Genomic DNA, 26,246 nt, shown 5'->3' with positions numbered 1-26,246 from the left:
AGATTTACAACATGCTTGAATAGTTCACAGGCCCTTTTCACAATTCCACTCACATTATTTATTTTTCTCATGCTACCACTTGGTGTCAGTCACACAAGATATATATAGATATATATATTGTTTTATTGGTATTCTGTTATGATTTGTTAATATATTGGTATGTTGGGTGTAGTAAACTTTACAAAGAAATTTATTGACTGAACAGTAAAACTAGACATTGGGCCATGATAACTGTGGAAACATATTTTAGTAGGATGAATTTGATCTGTCTGTTTCTATGTTTGTCGTTCATGTTAAAAAGACAGACATGCCCCAAACTATTTTTACATTAAAAAAAAAAAAATATATGCAAAGATATTTGAAACCATAAAAATAGAAAAGATATTCCAAAGTAGACTTAGCTGTTTTTCAAAAAGTGGTGCTACTGCTGTCAACTTTTGTCACTTCCTTCATTTGTCGCTAGCGATGACTGTGGAAATAAGGAATTTTGTCGCTCGTCATAAGATATTATCTATGGAGACTCCCGCAGGTTGCCCTGTAAACATTATTGATGTACTCTCGCACATGCATGAGAATATAGCACTGATGCAGGGTCCTGGCAGTCAAAGTGCAGGAAGAATGAAGTTGGGAGACCGCATCCTGTAAGTACAGCTATAGCTGCCGAACAAGCGGCAATGTCACCACAGAAGGTGACTATCCTTTTAAGTATCAGGTCAAGCACCATAACCACTACTGGCCACTGTAGGGGGTTTGGTGCAGGCATGACACTTGGGCCATTTCCTTGTTCACATGGCCTCTTTACAATATGAGATATTATGCATTCCTGTTTACAAATATGCATGTTGATTTGGGTACACATTCTCCTTATGTTCTGCAACTGTTGATACACGCTTATTGGTGGTGTCCTTTTAATTTGGTTCTTATTGCTTTAGGGAATTAAAATCTGGAAAGTGTTCAGATACAAGAACCAATCAATTGTATGCCTCTTTTGGCACAGAATAGTTTATGCTGGAATATTTAATTTGTCATAAGTTTAGTTTTCCTTTTTTTGCCCCATGCAGGATGTGCAGAAGCACTCTGTCCACACGCTGGTCTTCAGGTCTTTGAAAAGGACACATGACATGTTTGTTGCTGACAATGCTAAGCCAGTCTCTATTGATGAAGAAAGGTAAAAATTCATCCCAACATGTTTGCATATCTCTAAAGTCACAATTTCTTGGTTAACTTGTTGATTCCTCAAAACAATTAATTTGTAATGAGAATTCACTGATTTCCTGGCCAGCTTGAACCTGCCACACGGCTTTTTAGTATGGTGTGAATTTAAAATTTTAGGCAGCTAACCAGTAGACAACTTTGAGTGCTGTCTACAGAGAACTCCTGACTTGGGTAAAAATGAATGCGGACCTAATTGAATTTGAAGACGTTATCAAATGTTATGTGGTGAATCCAATTAAAGGGGCATTATAGTCACCAAAACAACTACAGCTTATTAAATTTGTTCTGGTGAGTAGAATCATTACCTTCTGGCTCTTTGCTGTAAACACTGTCTTTTCAGAGAAATGCAGTGTTTACATTACAGCCTAGTGATAACTTCACTAGCCACTCCTCAGATGGCTGTTAGAGATCCTTCCTGGGTCATGGCTTCCTAAAATGCATCCAAACATTCAGTGTCTCCTCCCTCTGCATGCAGACACTGAACATTCCTCACAGAGATTCATTGATTCAATTCATCTCTATGAGGAGATGCTGATTGACCAGGGCTGTGTTTGAATTGTGCTGGCTCTGCCCATGATCTGCCTCCTTGTCAGTCTCAGGCAATCCTATGGAGAAGCACTGTGATTGGATCAGGCCAGTACTTCTGATGATGTCAACAGACAGCTTGTTTTTCTGAGGCAAACAGCATGCAGAGCTACAGCTTCAGGCTTGACTACAAGTACATTTTGCTGTATTTATTTTTAACTTTGCAGTTATATCCAACAGAAATAAAAACTCCCCCCATTAAAGGACTACTATAGGAACCCAGACCACTTCTGCTCAATGAAGTGGTCTGGGTGCCAGGTCTATCTAGGATTAACCCTTTCTGCTGTAAACATTTCTCTGAAACTGCTATGGGTTAATCCAGCCTCTAGTGGCTGTCTCATTGACAGGCGCTTCCGCGCTTCTCACTGTGATCTTCACAGTGAGAAGACGCCAGCGTCCATAGGAAAGCTTTGAGAATGCTTTTCTATGGACTGTCTGAATGTGCGCCACATTCAGCCGATGACAGGGAAAGGAGGTGAAGAGCCCCCACCGTCGAGTGAGCCTGGCGGTGGAGAAAAGGTAAGTGTTTAACCCCCACTTACCCTAAAGCCCGGCGGGAGGGGGTCTCTAAGGGTAGGGGGGGGGGGGGACCTAGAGAAGACCCTACAGTGCCAGGAAAACAAGTATGTTTTCCTGGCACTATAGTGGTCCTTTAAAGTTATGCAAGGTTATTTGTTTAGACTTTTGAATTTTTTATTTTTTTTTCAATTGTACCGTATATACTCGAGTATAAGCCGAGTTTTTCAGCACATTTTTTGTGCTGAAAAAACCCAACTCGGCTTATACTCGAGTCAATAGTCTGTATTATGGCAATTTGCATTGCCATAATACAGACTGGGGCTGTGGGGGCTGTGAGAGAGCGTTACTTACCTCTCCTGCAGCTCCTGTCAGCTCTCTCCTCCTCCGCGCCGTCCATTCAGCTCTTCTGTCAGCTCCCACTGTAAGTCTCGCGAGAGCCGCGACTCTCGCGAGACTTACACTGGGAGCTGACCGAGGTGCTGAACGGACGGCGCGGAGGAGGAGAGAGCTGACAGGAGCTGCAGGAGAGGTAAGTAACGCTCTCTCACAGCCCCCACAGCCCCCCCACTGAACTACCAATGCCACTGGACCACCAGGGAAGGAGAGCCCCCCTCCCTGCCATGTATCAAGCAGGGAGGGGGGACGGAAAAAAAAATCTAAATAATAAAATATTAATAAGTAAAATAATAATATTACAAATAAATAAAATAATAAAAAATAACAATACAAAATATAAAAATAATTAAAAATAATAATAATTAAATAAAATAAAATAATAAAAAATAATAAAATAAAATATTAAAATAATTAAAAAAATGAATAATAAAATTGCCCACCCCCCACCAAGGCTCTGCAACACACACACACACATACTCATACACACACTGCACACACTGCACACATACTCATACACACACTGCACACACACACTGCACACATACACTGCACACATACACTGCACACATACACTGCACACATACACACACACTGATCACACACACTGCACACACACTGCACACATACACACACACTGCACTCAAACACACACTGCATTCATACACACACTGCACTCATACACACACTGCACACACACACTGCATTCATACACACTGCACTCATATACTCACGCTGCATTCATACACACATGCTGCACTCATACACACACGCTGCACTCATACACACACGCTGCACTCATACACACACGCTGCATTCATACACACACTGCATTCATTATATACACACACTGTAAATAAATATTCAATTAATATAATTTTTTTAGGATCTAATTTTATTTAGAAATTGACCAGTAGCTGCTGCATTTCCCACCCTAGTCTTATACTCGAGTCAATAAGTTTTCCCAGTTTTTTGGGGTAAAATTAGGGGCCTCGGCTTATATTCGGGTCGGCTTATACTCGAGTATATACGGTATTTCCCCCATCAACTCCCTCTTTAGTTTTGGTATTCTTTTCTTAGATACTTACTTTAGGGTTTTTTTTTTTTTTTTTTTTTTACATTGTTTTTGTATTTTATTTTCCTTTTTGCTGGCTACCGTTGACACAGTGCAGAAAAATCATTTAAAATAAAAATGGTTGCATAATAAAGTGTGCATGAACTTTCCTCACATCATCTTATAAATTAAACGGCTAAGCCTTGGGATATACCATCCAAACTGACTCTTTCTAAACTTATGTTCTCATAGACAATATTTATTTTTATTCCAGTTAAGTTAAATGCATGGTTTTGCTTTAAATATAAGAAGACTGAATTAATATTAAAGCGGCACTGTCATGCCTAACTTACCGTTCCCCAATCTCTTCCTCTTCTCCCCCTCTCTCAGGATCTGTTATTCTTTTCTTCCTGTCTTCTTTAGTTTTCTTTAAAATCATAAGACAAAGTAGGGACTCTTTGCCTTATGGGGGATTCCTCCGCTTGACCAGCTCAGACCAGCGGAGGAGCAAAGTGTGCTTCATTTCCGCTGGTCAGAGCAATTTTCCCATGATCCCTAGCTTTCCTCCCTGTTCCCACAATGCTTCCTGTCACTTAGACAGAACGCCGGCAAAACTGCCAAATTGCATCCTAACAGAATGAGAAGAGTTTCTCCATTCGTGTTAGGATGCAATTCGGTACTTTGTTCGTATTGGAATTTCATTCTAATGAATGAAACTCCGATCCTATTCATTGCCGCGGCTGCATCTTGCAGCCGCTTAGTAGATAACTCCCTAATTCCCACGGTATCGGGGAGCTATCTACCAAAAGGCTGAAAGACCTAAATTGGTCTTTCAGCCAAATTTACTAATACTAAGTAAAGATTACTTAGTATTAGTAAATAATATGCCCCTACTCGCTATACTCCCCCCCCCCCCCGGCCCCCATCCCTGCGCAGCTGGTGTCCTAATAAAACAATAAGGGGGGGGGACCCTGCGCGGTGGGTGGGAGCCCTAATAAAACAATAAGGGGAGGGGGACCTACTGTCCTCCCCCCCCCCCGGCCCCCACCCCTGAGCGGTGGGTGGGGGCCCTAAATGAAACACCCCCCCCCCCCCCCAATCAAGGTGACTAGGGGTCCCAAGCCCCTAGTCACCCCCCCCACCCAAAACAAACTGTCCCCTACCTACCCCCCTCACCCTAAAAATAGTGAGGGGGGAATAAAATAACTAACCTGTAAAATAAAAAAAATTAAACTTACCATTTGACGTCTTCTTTTTTCTAAAATTTTCTTTCTTCAGCCCCCAAAAAGGCCAAATAAAAATCCATCATACCCGTCGCACTTTAAAAAAAAATAAAATAAAATAAAATAATCCTTGTTCGCTCTTCGAGGGCAAGCCGCGTACTGAGCTCCGCAGGGCTGGTCAAGGCTTTTAAAGCCTTGCCCCGCCCTGCAATTAGGCTTAGAACACTCTGATTGGTTGGTTTGCCCCCCCCCCCCCCCTTATTACCATTTTTTTTTTTTTATTACCATTTTTTTTTTTACAGTGAGCAGCCACAGGCTGCTCACTGTTTAGTGGACATGCCCCTACTCGTGGTATAGCGAGTAGGGGCATTGGGGAGATTTTATTCTCCCTTATGCTATTATGGGGGTCATATTGACCCCCATAGAGTGAGAGGGGGACCTGGGGGGCTTATGAAGTGGTGGGGAGCACTGCTCCCTGCCGCTTCTGTCTTTACATATTACAAGGAGGGAGCTGCACGCCGGTAGCTCCCTCCTTGTAATAAACCGAACGAGCAAACGAACACTGATATTCGGTGTTTGTTTGTTCGTTTGATTTCTTTCTATTCATTCATCTGTCTGATGAATGAATGAATAGGTGAAATTCCCGTTCGCATGTCCAGGTGTTTCACTGGGCATGTGCAGGAATCTCAGCGCTATCTAGTGTGGGCAGATGACGTGTCCCACAGGGACTTCACCTACCCACACAAAGATGGCGGCGCCCTGAATAAAGATCGGGGCAGAAAATAAAGAATAAAAAATAGGTAATGTGGGGGGCTTAAGGGGCATTTGGGGGTGACTAGGGGGTCAATTGGATGTAGTGGAGGCGGGAGGGGGGTTAAAAAAAAAAAAAAACAGGATTCGGCATGACAGTGCCGCTTTAAAAACATGACCGACAATGCTTATTGTGTTCATATATTGAAGCTTACCTCTTTTATGACTTTGTATTGGCATTTCCTTGACAAAATTTGTACTCTGGATTGATAATGCTTTTAAAATCTGCTCATTGCTAACTTGTTTTTTTTGTTTGTTTTGCAGCCACAAGATAAAGATGGCAGTCAAGTTACGCACAGAATACGGATCTGTCCTGCATATGCCTACTATTAAGGAGAGCAGAGAAAAAGGTCACGATATGGGTGACTCATATGAACATTATGTTACCCATCAAGGTTTGTTTCAGTTTGACTACCAGCTATTCTGCCCAGACTACAGGTGTTATTTCCTGATTTGTTTCCATAATCTCACCCAATTATTGAGGTTCAGCACATTCACAAAATGTTATCTATAACTTCTGCTAGTTATTTTGCTTGCAAATGTATAGATTGGAAGAATTCTAGTGCTGTCCAGACTGTATAGCAGTGGAGTGAAGTAACGTTACTTTTTAACACCCACTTCATGTTAACGAAGCAGCTGTCAAATGGAGGAGAGGGGAGTAAATCTCGCTTTTTCTAGTCTAGTCTCTTTCTCCCACAATACTCATTCTCCCTTTCGCATTCATCATATCATAAGATCTTTGAGAATGCCAGTATAATAGTCAGCGCAGATGTGCGAGATCAGAAATTAGGTGGGGAAGAGGGCAGTACCAACTAGTCATTATCGGCCTTTAAAGACTGCTGAAAAAGTAGAAGATAATAACCGTAATAGACAAAAAAACAGTTGCTCATACTTGACAGACCTGCTTTACAAAAAATAAATTGTGTTTAAATTTAATGTTTACTTGCTAAGAGGATTTAAAAAAAAAAAAAAAAAAAATATATACATTTTTTTTAATCTTTGCAGGACTTGAATCTGAATACATGGTAACCGGAACAAATCCATACCCATCAGGCCCAGGTACATATTCGATAACCTTTCACACACTGTACTTGGTTTTGAATTATATTATGCATGTTCCCAGATGACACATTCAGTATCTGACACGAACGTTTACATTAAATTTAGCCTTGGTTAATCTATAGTCATTTGTTAATTTCATATTGAATGAATTTGCAGAGCTTGTCTAAAATTTGCACTTGAAGTGTTATTACAAGAAAAATGGCTACTTTTAAAATGTATACAGATGGTCCTCACTTAAAGAACTGTCTGTTTTTATGATGGCTCGCACTTACGACCAGCTCTTTAGCTAATCTATGTTCGGGGAAGTTTCCCCTAACAGATTTGGGATTCTCTGTGCTAGTGAACTGTGTGGCGGGACCGCTGCCTGTCCGTGAATTGCTACGAGTTATTCCCTGTGTTTCCCCTGTATTGTGTTGTTTTCATGTGTTTTACCCGCTCTCCGTTCGGGAGAGCTCAATACGAACTGGTTCTTTTCGGCTCCTGAATGAGGACCACCACGAAACCTCACTTAGAATGTTGTCATAGAACGTTCACACCTCTTAACAAAAAGGGAAGTCTTGGTGCATACCCTGGGTGGCAGCCTGTTCGTTAGACGAACGCCGTCTAGGGGGAGCATTCGTGGATTGGTTCCTGAACGGGGACCTCCCCAGTGCCCCTTGGAGTGTTCACACCAATCAATTAGAACGTTGGCGACTTGCAACATTAGTGTGAAACCACAAGAGAAGTAATTTATGAGTGCTTCCCTGGGTGGCCGCCGTTCGTATTGACGAGCGTCCGCCAGGGGGAGCAATCGTGTCCCGAAAGGAGGCACTTCCCTCACCTGTTTTCACCCACGAGACCCCACGAGCAGAGGCAGTTACCGTTTTGGGGGTCCCTAAGATTGGTGGGGACACTCTTTTGGGGGACAATGGCGGTTTAGCAGGCTTTCTGTGACTGGGAGTCACAGACTGGAAGCTTTCCCGTGCTGGGACTCCCAGGTACATAAGTTCATGGGATGAAAACCCCCTGATCACTGAAAGGGGGGAAGCCCTGAGGATGGGTGGCGGGAACAGGGGACAAAGGGACTGGAGTTCTGTTTTTGGCAGGAGTCCCTTGGGAGCAGGAGGAGCCTGGGAGGGGACATTGTCGTTATATGTGATCCACCCCTTGCATGGGGAGAGTATAAAGCTGAGTGTGGCCAATAAAGTTGTTTTTGTACACCCAGGACTGCGTGTCGTCCGATTACTGGGTGGGAAATCTGTCTCTCTGTACCATAACTGATTCCCTTGGTTGAGCAAGGACAACCGGGCGAGTTGTCCAGCCGGCCCTCTAGAAACTGGTCTATGTTCATGGAAATTCCCCCAAAGGTAGACTTGCTCTCTTGCGCATACCGAAACTAACCCGGTCGTTAAGGGAGGACAGACTGTAATATAATAGAGAAATTCAAATACATAGACATTTTAATTGGTAGTTGCCACTCCTCCCTGCTCCTGTAGCTAGAACAGCTTCCACTATTCTGGGAATGCTTTCCACAAGATTTTGGAGTGTATTTGTGAGAATGTATGAGGCCCATTCATCCAGTAGAGTATTTGTGAGGTCTGGCTTGCAATTTTGTTCCAATTCATCCCAAAGTTGTTTGATGGGGTGAAGGCCAGTCAAGTTATTCCACACCAAACTCATCCAACCATGCCTTTATGGACCTTGCTCTGCCTTCCCCAAACTGATCCACAAAGTTAAAAGCAAAGCATTGTTCCAAGTGTCTTGGTATGATAAAGATTTTCCATCACTGGAAGAAAGGTCCTAACCCTGGAAAAAAAGCCCCATACCATTATCCCTCCTTCACCAAACTTTACAGTTGGCAATGCAGTCAGGCAGGTAACATTCTCCTGGCATCTTCTAAACCCAGACTCAACATACTTCCAAACAGAGAAGCGTGATTTGTCGCTCCACAGTATGTTTCCAGTGTCTAGTGGTGGCATGCTTTACATAACAATACTACTCTTTGTATGTTCTTTTTGTTTTTTTATTTCCATGTTTACGCTGTTACTATATAGCGCTGCACTCTTTCTTGGAAGTTTAGGTGGAGGGCCACATCACCTAAACACTGAATTTTGTTTGTTTGTTGATTCTAATATCTGTGGGGTATAGGAGTGCCCTTTAGAGTTTTTTTTACAGCAGCTAAATATTTATATATATATATATATATATTTTTTAATTCTTTATTTTTTCTGTGCATAGCATAACAATACGCTTGTGAAAGCCACGACAGCTGTGACAAGCCAGACAGTAAACTGTATTAAACATCATTGTGGCATAGAATTGACTGCACAATTTTATAATAAAATAAGAATAACAGGCTTCAACATTTTGGGAGGATAAGCTAGCTGGCATGTAACATGAAATGCATCTCCCTATTGCTCGTTACCGTTAGTGTAGCAATCGATGCTTCAAAGGTCATGTGTATACAAAAAGGCTACAACAGCAGAAGTAATATTTAAAGTTATGGTTGTTAGGCAGTGTTTTTCAGGAGATTAAACATACATACATCGTTAGTCTGGTTAGCCTTGCATTATATAAATGTACTACGTTTGTCTAACAGTGTGGTTGCACATTTAAAAAAAAAAAAAAAAATATAAAGATAAAAAAAAAAAGATTATAAATAAACAAAAAAAAAATATAATAATTTTAAAGCAGTTTGTACAGACGCTTCTTTTTGCCGCCCTCATTAGTGGACGCTTAATTAAAGCTCATAATATAAGTAACTAGCTAGGCAACAACTTAGATAGCATAAATGACTTGATATACCACTGGAGTTATATTTTAACAGGAAACAGTAGTGGAAACACATAAATAACGTTGTTGGCAGAGAGTCGTGGTAGTTCAATTGGGGCATATGAGGCTGGGTTTACACCGAGTACTATGCCTGCTATTGAGTCCAAGTCTCTGTTGGATCAGCCGATGCCGTGTTGGGGCTGAGTGTGTGCCCCCTGCGTCGGTCGGGTCTCTTAGGAGTGTGTTGGTCGGCGAGTCAGCTCTCCGGTTTGCAGTCATGCTGTGCGGGGATGGATGCGAACCTCGCTGGACGTCAGTTCCTGGAGCTGGTGAGTAGCTTGTGTGAGATGCCTGCTTGGCAATCTTGTTCTCTCGAGTGTGGGGGCCATTATGCTCTCTCATGCAGTATGGCGCCGCTTCCCGCCCTTGGGTTCGACGGCGTTTGCGGGGTCTAGTTGTCTCTCTGGGTGCTTGTATTGGATGCTGGTAATGGCGCCTCCTGGTTGCCGGTCGGATCCAGGTGGCCACTAGTTTCACTGCCAGGTGGCGAGCCATACCACGGTCGCTCAGCATTGACCAGAAGTTCGCACAGAGTCGGTCGAAGTCCCCCAAGGGATTCCTGGTAGTTTGGACTTGCGTGCGTCGCTGTTGGGGCTTTCGCTGGGCGGCCATCTTAGCTACCTCCCAGGGGCCTGGGTAGTGCTGGTGCTGTGCTGGCTCAGTGGGACAGTCACCTCTATGTTTTAGTCTTCGCTTCGTCAGGCTTCAGGTGCCGGGATAACCCTCTCCGGCAGGGGGGGGGGGGGGGGGGAGAGGAAGTATGCCGGGGAGACCTCCAGGTGAGTTGCTGCGGTCTCTTATTTTGTCCGGGTAGGCCTCTAGTAGGCCTCAGGTCTATCCCCGAGTAGGAGCCTCCGATATCGGTCGGAATGCTTAGCTCTTGGCTCTTAAGTGTAGGGTCACCCTTCTTCGGGTTGCCCCCCCCCGTCGATTCGGCAAGCCTTTTCTCCCGTTTTTGGCTACTTAGGAGCGTTTCTCCAGTGCGACCGTTCAGCATGGCGCTTAGCTCCGCCCCCCAAATATTTATATATTTTGAAGAGCCTGAATATCACACTTTAAGCTTGCTATAGATTACAGGAGATTTGCCGCCAAAATTAACACTGCTGTGTGGAGTCCTAAAACTTTTGCCAATATAGTGTATGTTATGCGTTAGCAGTCTGGTTTGCCATAGGGCCACAGGATCATTGGTTTGTGTCAAAGAGCTCAAATGGTTTGCTACTGAATAGGAAGATGGTGCTCTTTATACTGTAACAGTTACACTACACTGTATCGGTTATGATGCTTAGTGAAGTACATAAAAGCAATGTATTTATGGAAACTGTCACTTCTGAGTATTTCATAAAGATAAAATACTGATATTGACTGTTAACATTTCAATGAAATTCCAACGCAGTTAATCTAGTATTTTGGCTTATGGGCGAACTGATGTTGAGAAAAGGTAGAGCTCCCACTGTCAACTTGTCAATTCCAGCAGAAGTCACTGGTGACAGCTGTGGGGACATGCATTGTGAGATTACTTGTGTAGAGGATCCCATAGTCTTGCAGAGTACACTCCTGGTTTAAAAAGTGTCAAGAACAGAGAATGTTCCCCTTAAAAAAAATAGAGGCTCTTATGAGTGAGGACTTAAGATGGATGGATATATCCCCTAGTTGCTTCTACCTCTGGCTTGTCACTTTTGGGTAGCCTATTTGCAAAATATGAAAACAGCCTTAAAGTGGCAGTTCCTTTAAAGGTCGCTCACTATCTGCAAATGGAAATCCTGTTACCTTCTTGCCCATAATCCTTAAGATTCAGTGAATAAAAACATTCACATCTTTTTGGAGTTTTTTGCCCTTTTTACAAGAATGGTTTCTATGTTCCTGCTATGCAAGACATTTTCTTGGGTAGATATTGAGTACAGGATTTCCTTTTGTCACACAAGGTAATGACCATACCGTATTGTTAATAAGTTGCTGACCTCTCTCTCAGCCTTACACTTAATTTTATTTTTGCATTATATGATCAATAGTATATAATCATTTTTTTTTTTTCTTGCATTTTTTTTAGGTGTGGCATTGACAGCTGATACTCAAATCCAAAGGATGCCAAGTGAGTCAGCGGCTCAGTCTTTGGCACTGGCACTTCCACCATCACAATCCAGGTACATTTGTTTTTCCCATTGCATTTAGCTGATTTTGTGATTTAAAATTGAATTGTGATTTGGTAACAATGCAGACCTATCTAATTTAGAGTGATTGCTTACCCTTGTGGGGAATGTTTTTGAACATTTCTCCAATGTCCATCTAGAACCTTGAAGATGGGGAGTATTTACGGCTTTAGAAATAAAATCAGGTTACTCTCAATGCTCATTTCCATGTTGGTGCATGTGCTGCTCTTGTGAATTATTTCATGTATCCACTATATATGTGGTAATGAAACTTGACACAATAGGGTATAAAAACTAGACTTGTGCACAAATCACTTTTAGCTGTGCTGTAGAAATCAATTGACTGTTAATCACTAGACAATTGGATTGATTTGTTCATGATTTTCCAAATCAGTTTTTTCATCCAGCGATTACCAAGCATTTGACTAGTTCAGCATAGCTGAATGGAATTTGTATAGAAGTCTAATACAGTGCTACATTAACCCCCTAAGGACGGAGGCAAGTGTACAAGTACAGAATAACATAAAGAGTCACATACAGAGTGTTCTGAATTAATAGTTTAACTCTGTATGGTACACTTTGAAGCATTCAGATGTGCTTAGGCCAAGTAGAGATGGGCAATAATATGTTAGGAGTCCCTCCAACTCTTTTGTAGCGGACTCTACAATTTTTCTGAGGTGACTTTCTGTGGGCTATGGGGGGATTCCAGAAAGTGTGTTCCACAGAGACTTCTTCAGATTAATATGAAGATTAGGGGGCTGGCAAAATAAAACATTGGACAAAAGCTTCAGGGTGAACTCCAGGAAAGTGTATTGCTTCACTGTGGTCACTTTTTTGTACAGTGTAGAAATTAATAAATGTATGCATGTTTTCATTGTTGTAAATGTATTAGTGTTGTACATTTTATTTTTGTATTTGGGCAGTGGAATATACCTTGGTGGTAATAAAGAATGCTCTGCATCCCAGGGCAATATATAAATACTGGTGCATTTCTATATATCGCAATCTCCATAATAATCTTTCTTCTCTAAGCAGATTAGATGCTCACCGCACTGCTGCCAGTATTGGGGATATTTACAGGCATGCTGGCATACCTGAACGCTCGCAACCCCCTGGACTTTCTCTGGTAAATTCGCTCTTCCATGTTGAAGATATTGTGAAAGAAATTGGTCTCTATATAATTTTTTTATTAATTTATCAAATTGCATTTAAAGACCTGGCATATTTAAATAAGCCTCTGTTGCTTTTTTTTTTCTTCTACAGAAAAAATGTGGTGCACAAGATCCCAATAGCAATATAACATTTACCCTTTCTGTCAAGATCACCTGGTTTTCTTCATTGCGTTTTTTTTTTGTGTGGCCAAAATACAATGTGTTCAAAACGAATTGTATGTCATTGGTATTAAACTTAATTTCCTATTTTATCCAATTTGCATTATGGTTCAGTGTGGGTTCTCATTGATATTTATTTTCTCATTTCATACAGCAGCATGTCAAAAAGTCAGGAATCATCCGAAAACGTAATGAAGCTTTCTGTTACTCCTTTAAAAATAGTAACAAAGCTATATTTCCCTTGATTGATGATACATAATTGTGGTTGAGCTTCAGGCTGGGGTATTGCCAAACGGATTGAAAACTGGTTGACAGAAATAGTAGGGAATTAATTATGGTAACACTATATGATGCTCATTTATATTAACATTAGAGTTGACCTCCGTTGAAACATTTGGATTTTGTTGACAAACCGGGTCATTTTGCGAAGGATTAATTCAACAATTATTAACTTTGAGGCTGGTGGAGTGCTGAATCCTCCATTTTGACACTTTGAACCAGAATTGCACTTTGTAAATTACAATTTTGTTATACTTGAATTAAATATTATTTTCCCTATGTATCTCATATATGGCTAAATTTATTTTAGGCTGCAATGGAGTCAGGTGGAACAAAGAACTCTGCGTTAATAGCAAAGAAAGCTCCAACAATGCCCAAACCTCAGTGGCACCCACCGTGGAAATTATACAGAGTAAGTGTCATTCTTTGGGTTAAACTGCATGTATAGTTGCCTAGGTGCCCAAAAAAACTCGTATGGAAATGTTTAGTTCTTTTCTTAGAATGACTAAACCGAGCCCTTTTGTAAATGTGGATGTCATGAGCAAAATGAAAATATATTTATTACAGGCCTGGACTGCAATTAGGTCATATTGCTTCTCACTCAGGTCACAAATGATAACGGTTTGTTTATAAAAAGAAAAAAAAAGTAAGGGCAGGATAGGCATTATTTTCACTAACTGAATTGGTTATCTGCTCAGTTAAAATATATAGTTTGCATTTTAATCAAAGGTGCGTGTGTGTGTGTGTGTGTGTGTATGTTTGTTTTTAAAAGTTGAATAGATTACACTGGATTTAGAAAATAAAATAAAGCTAGTACTCTGTTTTGAATATTTTTGTTTCACAATATAAGTGCAGATTGCGAACTGGTTCATATTAAGGCAAGTGGTTGCCCTCGCAGGGGCTTAAGCAGTAACTTTCAACAAGGTGAACAGTTGCCTACGTAGAGGCTTAATTGTCAGCATATAAGGAGAAATGCAGATTATCGCCTGCGCAGAGGCGTATTCGATCAAAACATATTAGCGTATTCGAACTTTGCAGGGATATACTTACAAGCATTACAGCGTAAATTGCAGAGATTGTGCTAGTGCTATTACATATATCTAACGCATTATTAAGCGTTTAAGTAATAGTTGTTCGTCATGTAGCAGCGCTTAAACAGTCACAGTGCAGGCATGCAATAATAAAAAAGGCGTAATAGTTAAGAATCAACATCCATACACATAATAATGTAAGAGCAGGCTGGTAGTTACCCTTTAATTGCAGTATGTGAGCTGGTTTGTGCAAATGTTTTGTGTTAGCTGGTTTATGCAATCGCATCTGATTAGCTGGTTTGCGCATTGCTTTGTGTGTGTCTGGTTTGTATTAATTATGTAATTGCTTTGGCTTTTTGGGTAGTTACCTTATGTTAGCTGATTTATGCAGTTGTTTTGTGTTTGCTGGTTCATGTCAATGCTTTATGTTCGTTGGTCTGTGTGGTTTCTTAGGCATAGTAGCATGCAATGCAGTAGTTAGGCAGGTAAGTAAGCAGTAATGAAACATGGAAAGCATATGATAATTATTCAAAAACATATCGTCATGTCCTTGTTGCTAGGTTCAATGCTCATCAATCTGTACTACCCTGAATAGTGTCAACTAGAGGGAGTAAGTATACTAACACTTTCGGTTAAGTGCTTTAATATCGCCTAGTCTATCAAAACTCTGACATGCGGGGTAACATATGCTTATAAACTAAAAATTGCTAATATGGTCTAAAACAATACAGGGGTAAGGCTGTTCTTAATGTCTGAGCTTTCGACTAAACGATTCCTCAGTGTTGTCATGTTTGATTGGGCCATCCACATCTGGGGCCCGCGGGCACCCTCGTGACAGTGAGCCCTCTTTTGCCTCCACCCTGGGCAGACTCCGGTCTGCTGGTGGGTAGATCCATGGCGCCGTGGGCACTCGGTTGCATGGGCAGTCTAGCAGATCCCCCTCACGTAGAATCCGCCAGCCGTCCGTCCCCTGCACCTCCCCGACGTCCCCGAATCCAACCCTGGGCCCCAGCCAGTCCATGCCTCGCCTGGCTCTGGTCTCATACTTGGTACCAGTGCGTGCCCTCCCGGCCACCGGTCCGCCGGAGGGCTCGCGTCTCCCAGCCCCACAGGGCTCACTGAGTCAGGGGCCAAAGTCCTCTGAATCACCACCAAGTTCAAAGGGTTTGGCTGCCTCCTCACCAGCACACCGTCCGCCCGAGGGCGGGCATCTGTGGGTCCGCCTCCGCAAGGAGTCCGCTGTGTCCCTACATGGTATGTGCCTTTGTTAATGCTCAAGTTTCTCACCCGGTTTCCGGGGGGATATTAATAGCTGTAGCAATTTATGTAGGATCCTCATTGGCAGCTTTCCAATTTGTGGCTCTGTACGAGCTGTAGTGCCCCATCAAATTGTTGCTTATGTCCCTTTATTCTTTATTAGGGTGTATTCCTGGCAGTGTCCATAACTGCTAGCCGGCTGTTTTTTCTTGCAGCCATTGCTAGTATAGGCGGGCGGCATCCGCTGAGCGTGGGATCTCCCACCGCTGTGCGGGCTGCCACCTTGATACCGGGATAACCCCCACTGGCCTAAGGGGGGGAGCGGGGCCGTGCCCCGAGCCGGGGTAGCATCCCACAACCAGAGGCTTGGTTCATGCGGCTTCTCCTTTCACCGCAAAGTAAGTCTCCGCGGTGTCTGGCTGCACACCGCGGGCGCACGAGGTCAGGCCTGTAGCGGCGTGCGGGCTGAAGGTGGACGTTTCTGCTCACCCGGTGCGCATTGTGCCTTCTGCAGGGTTTCGGACCGGAGCTGGTAACTCTCTCCATGCAGCGATAGCGACTGTTCCGGCATTACAGCGGTCTGTGTCGGCATTTTGGTCCCTTTTCATGAGCCTAGAGCTGGAGCCCACGCATATGGCGTCCAGTCGGCTCTGCGGCCCGGCCCGGCCCCCCTCAGCTAGTACTCTTTGGGGAAAAAAAATGCATGTCTGAAAAATTACAAATGTCAGGCTACCACATAGCTAATTTTTTTCCTCCAAAAAAAGCTTAATTCCCCCCCCCCCCCTCTACTGCTCCCCTTTTTTCTTTTAATATAATCTGTAGGTTCTATTTTGGCTAGATCTCTGCTGGTTTAGAATATAGACTAGGATCTCCTATTGCATTTGCTAATGCTGCCAATTTGTGGTCCTAACTGCATTGTATGAGGTGGCAGTCTCTGTAAGTGCAACGGTCGAGTACTATGCAGTTCAGATTTATTTACTGAAGTGAAAATTCAAGGTGAATTGAAAGTGAATTTCATATTTAAGGCCACAGTAACTGAACTGAAATCATAGTTGGCAAATATAATTTTTCCAAGTCACCTATTTTGACCTTAAATTTTAAATTTACTTTAAATTCTCGCTTTAGTAAATAATCTTGTTTGTGTTCACTATTAGACTCACATAAATCCAGTTCCAATTGATCTGACCCCAGTAACACCAGAATCGGATCTTAATAAACTAAAGACTATTAAACAGATTCTTCTCTTCCAGGTTATTAGCGGTCACTTAGGCTGGGTGCGAAGCATTGCCGTTGAGCCTGGAAACCAATGGTTTGTAACCGGCTCAGCAGACAGGACAATTAAGGTAAGCGTTCTTCAGCAGGCTGGTGGTTCTCTTGTGAATAAATGTGCTGAAAGGTATAATTTCCAATACTCGTTTTGAATCTATGTAATTTTCATCAAACCTATTTAAACTGCTTTTTAACACCTAGAAATTAAATTTTCTATTTCTTGTTGCATGGAGGGTTAGAATTAAGTCTGTCAAATTAGTACATTTTGGAGCAAAAGTAAAAAGAGACACAGACAGTAGTTTGAAGTAAAGTTCAACATTATTAATCCAGTAAAATGTATCTTGAGAGGCTTTTTTCTGGTTCCAGATCAGCCTATGGCTAATGTCTGCTTTACGGGTGGAATGCTTCTTAAAGGGAAAAGTTTACAGCATTTCTGTAATTGGTACTTTTACTAGGAAATTCATTCTTTAATCTTACCAAATCCATATTTATTTATTTTGCTCCCCCTTCTGCTGATTACTGAGCTGTGGAGATAATCACATTATCGTCATATTTTAAAATGCAGTTGGCTTATACCTTCATTACAATGTATTTGTCAGATTTTTGTTTAACTACTAAACATTCCTCACTTATTCAGTAAGACACAAAATCCTATAAACCTATTACCATATTCTTCTGGCACTTACAGTAGGTTTTACTGCTTAATTTGTTTGCTAACGTAAATATTAAATTATTTATTTTACACTGACCTAGAGATATAAGTTTCCTGAAAAAATGTTTGTTACAAATGGTAGGTCTGGATATGTTAAAGTTGAACCTATATGGCAAATGTAAACTTTGGTTAAATTTCCCCAAATACATTGAATACATCATATATCATAGAGATACATAATGTATTCAGTGTAAAATACAGAAATGTACTCGCCATTCCTCTATCCAGGGCTGCTATTTCCTTAGCTTTGTGGGAATTACTCTTCATGTAATACCCACCTCCTGTCCGTCCTCTGCTCATCCTGCAGTCTTCTTTATTTGCCTTGCAGAATTTGATCAGCTGCGACTATAATAGCAGTCACATAATCTAAAACCACTACACAAAAGTATATATTTGTAGAATTAGACCCTCTCATGTATTTCACGAAGAGCATTTTTTCACTTTTCATTTAACTATTTTAACCTTTGCCAGATCTGCTAGCGATATATTTTTATGATATTTCCCTTTTCCCTATGTTTATGTTTTGTATTATGTTTTTGTAAAACTAGATGAATATTATTTCTCCGTTGGAGTATGCCTATATTTTTTTTTCCCCCTCAATATTTATTACACTTTGCATTGTTTGCAAATGTTTTATATGTTCGTGGTCCTCATTTTAGATCTGGGATTTGGCAAGCGGTAAATTAAAGCTGTCCTTGACTGGCCATATAAGTACAGTGCGGGGAGTCATTGTGAGTGCGAGGAGTCCATATCTGTTTTCCTGTGGCGAAGACAAGCAAGTGAAATGCTGGGATCTGGAATATAACAAAGTACGTGGAGCCTAAATTAAAACATTTGGGGTTACGAAAAATTTCCCTGGTGTGTATTGTGTGCACTGTAATATACATTTACTCCTATTCTACATATACTTTTGACAATTCTTACATTCTCATCATTTAAATGCTCAGTTGTATCTGTCATTTACTGTACAAATGTTTTTTATTTTTATATCCATGCATCCAGTGTTGATGACCATATTGTTTTAAATTTTCCCACCATTCATGTGTAGGTTATCCGTCATTACCATGGTCATCTCAGTGCAGTTTATGGTTTGGATCTGCATCCTACTATCGATGTGCTTGTGACATGTAGCAGAGACTCAACTGCTCGTGTAAGTAAAGTTACTGTAGATATCTTAGTAAAGCAAATACACTCTTCAAGAAATCATTATTGGTGTTTCATTTGGGACTTTTATTGTATTAATGTATGTGATATACATGGGAATTTGCTCTATGAATTCATGTTCTATGAAGTCTAATACCTGTAGTTTTTATTTAGAGCCCAGTGTTTTACTGCCTTAAACAGTGGTCTATGTTTTTGGGATATCCTTGACACTGTTAAATCCAAATGTTGGCATTTGTATTCATAACTCCTCCTGACAGCTTGATAAATCCAGTGGTTTTAGGTTTGAAACCTGATGGGTTTAATTTACTTTCGAGTGATTGGGAAAAGAAAAAGGGAAATTCCTTTTCGCCTCTCAGATGTTTTGAATAAGGTAGATAGAGGGAAAAATTGTGCTCTGCTCTTTATGGTAAATTATTTTATTGTCACCGGCTGCAGGACCTCAGAAGTGGGATATAAATACTTACATTTGCCTATTCCCACCTCCCTCGAGATATATAGATATATATAGATATATGTAGATATCTAGCTCTATCTCTATCTGTCCTAGAGTGACTTCCATAAAAAAAAAAAAATTCCATTGTCATGTAATGCCATACCATAGTGGTTTAAATTTGTCTTATCATGCAATAAGTCATCTTTTGCCCTCTCTATATAAACTTTCTTCAGTGCCTTTGCAATATTTCATTCTTACTGCAACAGGCTAACAATCATGATAATTAAAGGAATACTCCAGACCATAAAAGCTTCAGCAAAATGAAGTTATGGAGTCAGGAGGTCCATAAGACCTGTTTACCTTTAGGGGTTAAGCTGTTAACAAATGGTTTATTCCTAAAATCTTCTGGTCAGTTCTGTCCTTCCACATCCATTTGAGTTCGAGGCTTGAAACCGGAAGCGTCAGACTGGGCTCTGACTTGCATTTCATGCTGACTTTAGTACAGACTCTTTTTTATGAATTGACCCCGTTGCATCCTCTTAACTGTACTATTTACTATAGATCTGGGATATAAGAACAAAGGCTGGCGTGCATACACTTGTTGGACATACCAATGCTGTGGCCACTGTACAGTGTCAGGCTGCAGAGCCCCAGATCATAACAGGTAAGATACTTCTTATGTGTAACACACTACAGTGGTAAAAAAAATACACAAGGATTTCACAAAGTTATTCGTAAAGATGTATACTGAAAACATGTACAGTATACTTAACAGTAATAAACTGCTGGCATACCTTTGTCTAATTCCATTTTGTGTTTTTATACTCTGCTGAAAAACTGCACAAATGATGTTGATAAAGTTTATTCTGCCTTTAAAGAGGTGCCGCTGCAGTTAAATGGTTAAACAAATTTTATTTGTAAAATATTGAGAATTATTCAAGAAATAATTCTTCACACAGTATCCGCTTTGCAAGTGGTCACTTTCTATCTATACTTTCGTACAAAAATAAGGTGTATAGTTAAATGGCAAGGGTCCATGCAGTGCCAAATACTGATTTACATAATATACCTGTTTTAAATATATCAAGTTAATTTTAAAAAGGCAATATGGTTCTGTATATATTTCTGATGCACTTTTAGAATATTGCAGCAAAATGCTAATACGCATTTTAAATTCTGCCAGTTGGCAACATGCTGCTTTTATATACCGTTTTAGCCAAAAGTAGTAATATTTTATTTTATTTTGTAGCCAATTTAGATAGTGGCTTTGGCCTATGGGTTATTTTTGGTGCCTAATGGACACTTAGTATATATTGAAAAATTGTTTGTATGGTATGGAACCATATTTTCACTATAATTTATGTCTTCTGCCATAAGTTGGTAAATGTTGGATAAAATGCTTTATAGTAAATAATAATGTGGAATGCTATTAATTTTACTGTATTTCAACTCCCCTTGGCAACTTACTTCCAGTATTTTTCACAGTTCTGATAAGTCGTTACTAATAATCACTCTGCAGAAATGTGTGTGCTACTCGTGATCTGTGGATGTTTTAGTCTTTGACCTAGCTCTGTGAAGTTAATGCAGAGATGTTCTGCTTTCCTTTTAGCACTTTTAGTTATTTTAATGTGATTGCTTTGGCACACAGTTTATTGTTCAGATGGCCTTTTCAATTTCTTAGGCATAGAAACTGTGATAGTGTATATGTATGTGCTCATTTCTGTTTGTAAAGATCTCGTGCTTGTTTTTTTTTTTTTTTCACAATAAACACAAACACACACCTGTTAACTAAACCTTTGGGATTTGAGCAGTTGGCCAGAGATTTTCACATTTCAGGCAATTTTTTTTTGAATATTCTCCAAATTAGTGTATTTCAAATATTCAGTCAAGTATGTGTTTAACTTTAACCAGTTCCATAACCTGTTTACTTTGTGCTTTGCCTTTCTGAACCATAATGCGAAAATGAAACCAGTCTTCAGTGTAATTAAAATGAGATGATTATTTAAAATATGTTTAATATAAATCTTGCAGGAGACTTTGATATACGCACAACTGATCTTAAGTTCAGCTTCCTTCTGGTTTACCTTGATCTCATGCTGAGCTGGCATCTGTTATTGTTGTGCTTAGACTTCGTCTGAGCTATACAACAATATTACTAGGATACTGAAAGGGAATGCAAGGAAAGAATTGCTAAAAATCCACCTTTCCCTTTGAAAGAAAGTATGAGCGAACATTCAAGCAAAATGTGTTTGCTGTAGTTCTAGTGTACAGCCAAACAGTCTGAAACAATCTGATGCTGACCTTACATCAGCTGATAACATTGCCTTGTATCCATTAGTGGTTTTCTTGGTTTGTGCACGTTTTTATGTTTGCATAATCTCATTTTATCTGATCACTGAGTATTCTTAATGTAGTCTGTACTTGATAGAATCTGGAGCATATCTTGTCAATATGCAGCAGCTTGTGAGATAACTGGGACAGCATCTGTTTTAACAAGTTTGTAAAGCAATAGCACAGAAACTAAATGTTCACCATAGTTCCCTGCTGATCAGAATTTTGCTAATTTCATTTTATATATTGGCATGCAATTTATTTACCGTATATACTCGAGTATAAGCCGACCCGAATATAAGCCGAGGCCCCTAATTTTACCCCCAAAAACTGGGAAAACGTATTGACTCGAGTATAAGACTAGGGTGGGAAATGCAGCAGCTACTGGTAAATTTCTAAATAAAACTATATTAATTGAATATTTATTTACAGTGTGTGTATATAATGAATGCAGTGTGTGCGTATGAATGCAGTGTGTGCGTATGAATGCAGTGTGTGCGTATGAATGCAGTGTGTGCGTATGAATGCAGTGCGTGTATGAGTGCAGTGCGTGTATGAATGCAGTGCGTGTATGAATGCAGTGCGTGTATGAATGCAGTGCGTGTATGAATGCAGTGCGTGTATGAATGCAGTGCGTGTATGAATGCAGTGCGTGAGTGCAGTGTGTGTATGAGTGCAGTGCGTGTGTGTGTATGAGTGCAGTGCGTGTGTGTGTATGAGTGCAGTGCGTGTGTGTGTATGAGTGCAGTGCGTGTGTGTGTATGAGTGCAGTGCGTGTGTGTGTATGAGTGCAGTGTGTGTGTGAGTGCAGTGTGTGTGTGAGTGCAGTGTGTGTGTGAGTGCAGTGTGTGTGTGAGTGCAGTGTGTGTGTGAGTGCAGTGTGTGTGTGAGTGCAGTGTGTGTGTGAGTGCAGTGTGTGTGTGAGTGCAGTGTGTGTGTGAGTGCAGTGTGTGTGTGAGTGCAGTGTGTGTGTGTGAGTGCAGTGTGTGTGTGTGAGTGCAGTGTGTGTGTGTGAGTGCAGTGTGTGTGTGTGAGTGCAGTGTGTGTGTGTGAGTGCAGTGTGTGTGTGTGAGTGCAGTGTGTGTGTGTGAGTGCAGTGTGTGTGTGTGAGTGCAGTGTGTGTGTGTGAGTGCAGTGTGTGTGTGTGAGTGCAGTGTGTGTGTGTGAGTGCAGTGTGTGTGTGTGAGTGCAGTGTGTGTGTGTGAGTGCAGTGTGTGTGAGTGCAGTGTGTGTGAGTGCAGTGTGTGTGAGTGCAGTGTGTGTGAGTGCAGTGTGTGTGAGTGCAGTGTGTGTGAGTGCAGTGTGTGTGAGTGCAGTGTGTGTGAGTGCAGTGTGTGTGAGTGCAGTGTGTGTGAGTGCAGTGTGTGTGAGTGCAGTGTGTGTGAGTGCAGTGTGTGTGAGTGCAGTGTGTGTGAGTGCAGTGTGTGTGAGTGCAGTGTGTGTGAGTGCAGTGTGTGTGAGTGCAGTGTGTGTGAGTGCAGTGTGTGTGAGTGCAGTGTGTGTGAGTGCAGTGTGTGTGAGTGCAGTGTGTGTGAGTGCAGTGTGTGTGAGTGCAGTGTGTGTGAGTGCAGTGTGTGTATATGAGTGCAGTGTGTGTATGTGATGCAGTGTGTGTATATGAGTGCAGTGTGTGTATGTGATGCAGTGTGTGTATGTGATGCAGTGTGTGTATATGAGTGCAGTGTGAGTGTGTGATGCAGTGTGTGTTTGTGTATGTGTTGGTGGGGGTGGGCATTTGATATATTATTAATTATTATTTTTTTTTATTTTTTTATATTATTATTATTTTTTGTATTATTATTTATTATTTAAATATTATTAATTTTTTTTTTTAATTATCTTTTTTTTTTTTCGTCCCCCCTCCCTGCTTGCTAGCTGGCCAGGGAGGGGGGCTCCTTCCCTGGTGGTCCAGTGTCATTGGTAGTTCAGTGGGGGGGAGAGGGGGGGTTGGCAGAGCTGTACTTACCTTTCCTGCAGCTCCTGTCAGCTCTCTCCTCCTCCGCGCGGTCTGTGCAGCCGCGGCTCTCGCGAGACTTACACTGGGAGCTGACCGAGGTGCTGAACGGACCGGCACGGAGGAGGAGAGAGCTGACAGGAGCTGCAGGAGAGGTAAGTACAGCTCTGCCAGCACCCCTCTCCCCCGGTCTGTATTATGGCAATGCAAATTGCCATAATACAGACTCTGACTCGAGTATAAGCCGAGTTGGGGTTTTTCAGCACAAAAAATGTGCTGAAAAACTCGGCTAATACTCGAGTATATACGGTAACTTTAGTTTTATGTGTTCAGATCTGCGTAACCGTTGTTTTTTTTTTTCCCCTTTAATTTAGGAAGTCATGATACGACAATAAGACTATGGGATATGGTGGGAGGCAAAACTCGTGTCACGTTAACAAATCACAAGAAATCTGTCAGAGCTGTTGTATTGCACCCAAGACAGTAAGTAGTTTGCCTCTTGTCTCAATGTCTTATATTGCACTTCTGTAATTTAGTATGTTTACTGTAGATTTGTAACCTTCATTTAGAACAAATATATCTGAGCTATGAATAAAAGTGAGCTAGGCATGCTTCCAAACACAAACTGTAGCTCTCCAACCTACGGTATATTTCTTGAGTGTTCCATAAACCACAACAAACAAACCTTGTATAATCTACATGATCCCCTTATTGACCGACTTTTCCCCAAAATCTATGCATCCAAGACCGGACTTTTTTTTTTTCCCCTTCTTATGCTATCTGTTCTGCTTTACTGCCCTGTTTTACCATTAAGTGCACCAATACATATACTTTTTTTTATTTTTTAAAGGGCAGGTTTGACTCTTGTCTCATACCGTACATGTTTGCACAGCACCAGATTACATATGAATACGTAATTAAAAATAGTGGAGGGAACAACAATTTTTACTATTAGTTTTGCTTATAATACACACAGAATTATTTAGCAGTCCTGAATGTTAAGATATCTCATGTCCAGGATTTCCAGAGTCATTTACAATTTTAAAGGACCACTCTAGTGCCAGGAAAACATACTCGTTTTCCTGGCACTAGAGTACCCTGAGGGTGCCCCCACCCTCAAAGACCCACTCCCGCCGGGCTCTGGGGGGAGGAAGGGGTTAAACTTACCTCTTTCTCCAGCGCTGGGCGGGGAGCTTTCCTCCTCCTCTTCTTCCTCGCGACGTCATCGGCTGAATGCGCATGCGCGGCAGGAGCCGCGCTTGCATTCAGCCGGTCGCATAGGAAAGCATTCATAATGCTTTCCTATGGACGCTTGCGTGCTCTCACTGTGATTTTCACAGTGAGAAGCACGCAAGCGCCTCTAGCGGCTGTCAATGAGACAGCCACTAGAGGCTCTGGAGGCTGGCTTAACCCTCAGTATAAACATAGCAGTTTCTCTGAAACTGCTATGTTTATAAAAAAAAAAAGGGTAAAAGCTAGCTGGACCTGGCACCCAGACCACTTCATTAAGCTGAAGTGGTCTGGGTGCCTAGAGTGGTCCTTTAAAGCATTAAGTATTCAAAATACCTAAAGTGTGTCCTCTTCTTCTTTTTAGATTTTATTAAAAGTACAGACTTCAATAGACGTTGGCACTTTATAAATTAACCTTGTTATGCCGCACTGGCTCTCAGTTAGACAACGGTTCCTTCTAGGTTGTTTAGCTCAGTTCCTCATTGTTTAATTCAAGAAGCAACAATTACACAGATCACCTACCTTGCAAAGACTTCTCATTGAGCTGCATTGGGAAGTCTGTGATTGGACAGCCACAGAAAGCCAGGGCTAGGGTAATAAGCTTCGGCTTGCAAAGACTGCAGACAGCAGCTTTTCCAAGCTGTTTTTAGATACACTCTAAATGAAAATAAATTAGGAATAAATGCACGAAATTGTAAAAAAAATAAATAAAAAAAACTTTTGGATGTACCTTAAAACCTTTGCAAAATTTGATCTGGTGAGACTACAACTTTTAACTTTAATTGCATTTACACCCTTCCCTCTTTGTATTAAAGGAACATTGTTGCCTTATAAATACAAATATGTATTGCTAATGATTTAGTGCCCTACTCACCTTTCTGGTGACAGCCAGCGCTGCCATGGTTAAAAAAATGTAGTTTTGGTTTTTTTTCCCCTCTTTTTTTTTTCTCCATGGGAAGAACACTGTCCAATTTGATAATCTCTCTAAGACTATGCTATAAAGGTTTTACCCAGCTATTTTATAGAAGTGCCTCTAGTGGCTGTCATTATGACTGGTGCTAGAGGCGGGTTTACCATGCAAAGAAAAGTGTTCAACTGCAAGGTTAAAATGGGAGCACGTCGCATCCAGACCACTTAATTGAGATTATGTAATATGGATGCCTATAGTGTTTCTTTAAGGAGCATTTTGCCAGTTATATTTAATGCTTTGTGTTTTTTGCACGTTTTATTTGTTGTGGGGAAATTCAAAATTTTATTTCACTACTCCCACTGTCTTTATTTTTTTTTATTTTTTTTATTTTTTAATAGTCAAATTGTAGGCATGCCAACTTAAGTTTTCAAATGTCAAGTTTTCACTAGTTTTCTGGGATCTTGTCATTCTAGAACAAAATAGTAACGCCTAACAGTGACTTACTCCTACCATGACATGACATGCC

At 41.1% G+C, this 26,246-nt stretch overlaps 1 protein-coding gene across 1 annotated transcript in view; it reads left to right on the top strand.

Annotated features, from left to right (window-relative positions):
- PLRG1 (pleiotropic regulator 1) overlaps positions 1–26,246 on the top strand; it is a 43,724-nt gene that overhangs the window by 5,738 nt on the left and 11,740 nt on the right. Inside the window, exons 2-12 of the mRNA XM_063458539.1 lie at positions 1,062–1,168; positions 6,064–6,194; positions 6,805–6,858; positions 11,720–11,813; positions 12,855–12,945; positions 13,740–13,841; positions 16,968–17,060; positions 18,358–18,507; positions 18,747–18,848; positions 19,857–19,959; positions 23,955–24,063. Coding sequence (XP_063314609.1) covers positions 1,062–1,168; positions 6,064–6,194; positions 6,805–6,858; positions 11,720–11,813; positions 12,855–12,945; positions 13,740–13,841; positions 16,968–17,060; positions 18,358–18,507; positions 18,747–18,848; positions 19,857–19,959; positions 23,955–24,063 — 1,136 coding nt within the window. The remainder of the gene's footprint in view (positions 1–1,061; positions 1,169–6,063; positions 6,195–6,804; positions 6,859–11,719; positions 11,814–12,854; positions 12,946–13,739; positions 13,842–16,967; positions 17,061–18,357; positions 18,508–18,746; positions 18,849–19,856; positions 19,960–23,954; positions 24,064–26,246) is intronic.

The sequence above is a fragment of the Pelobates fuscus genome, chromosome 6, assembly GCF_036172605.1.
Source record: "Pelobates fuscus isolate aPelFus1 chromosome 6, aPelFus1.pri, whole genome shotgun sequence".
Classification (NCBI taxonomy): Eukaryota; Metazoa; Chordata; class Amphibia; order Anura; family Pelobatidae; genus Pelobates; species Pelobates fuscus.
This window is presented reverse-complemented; position numbering and strand designations above follow the sequence as displayed.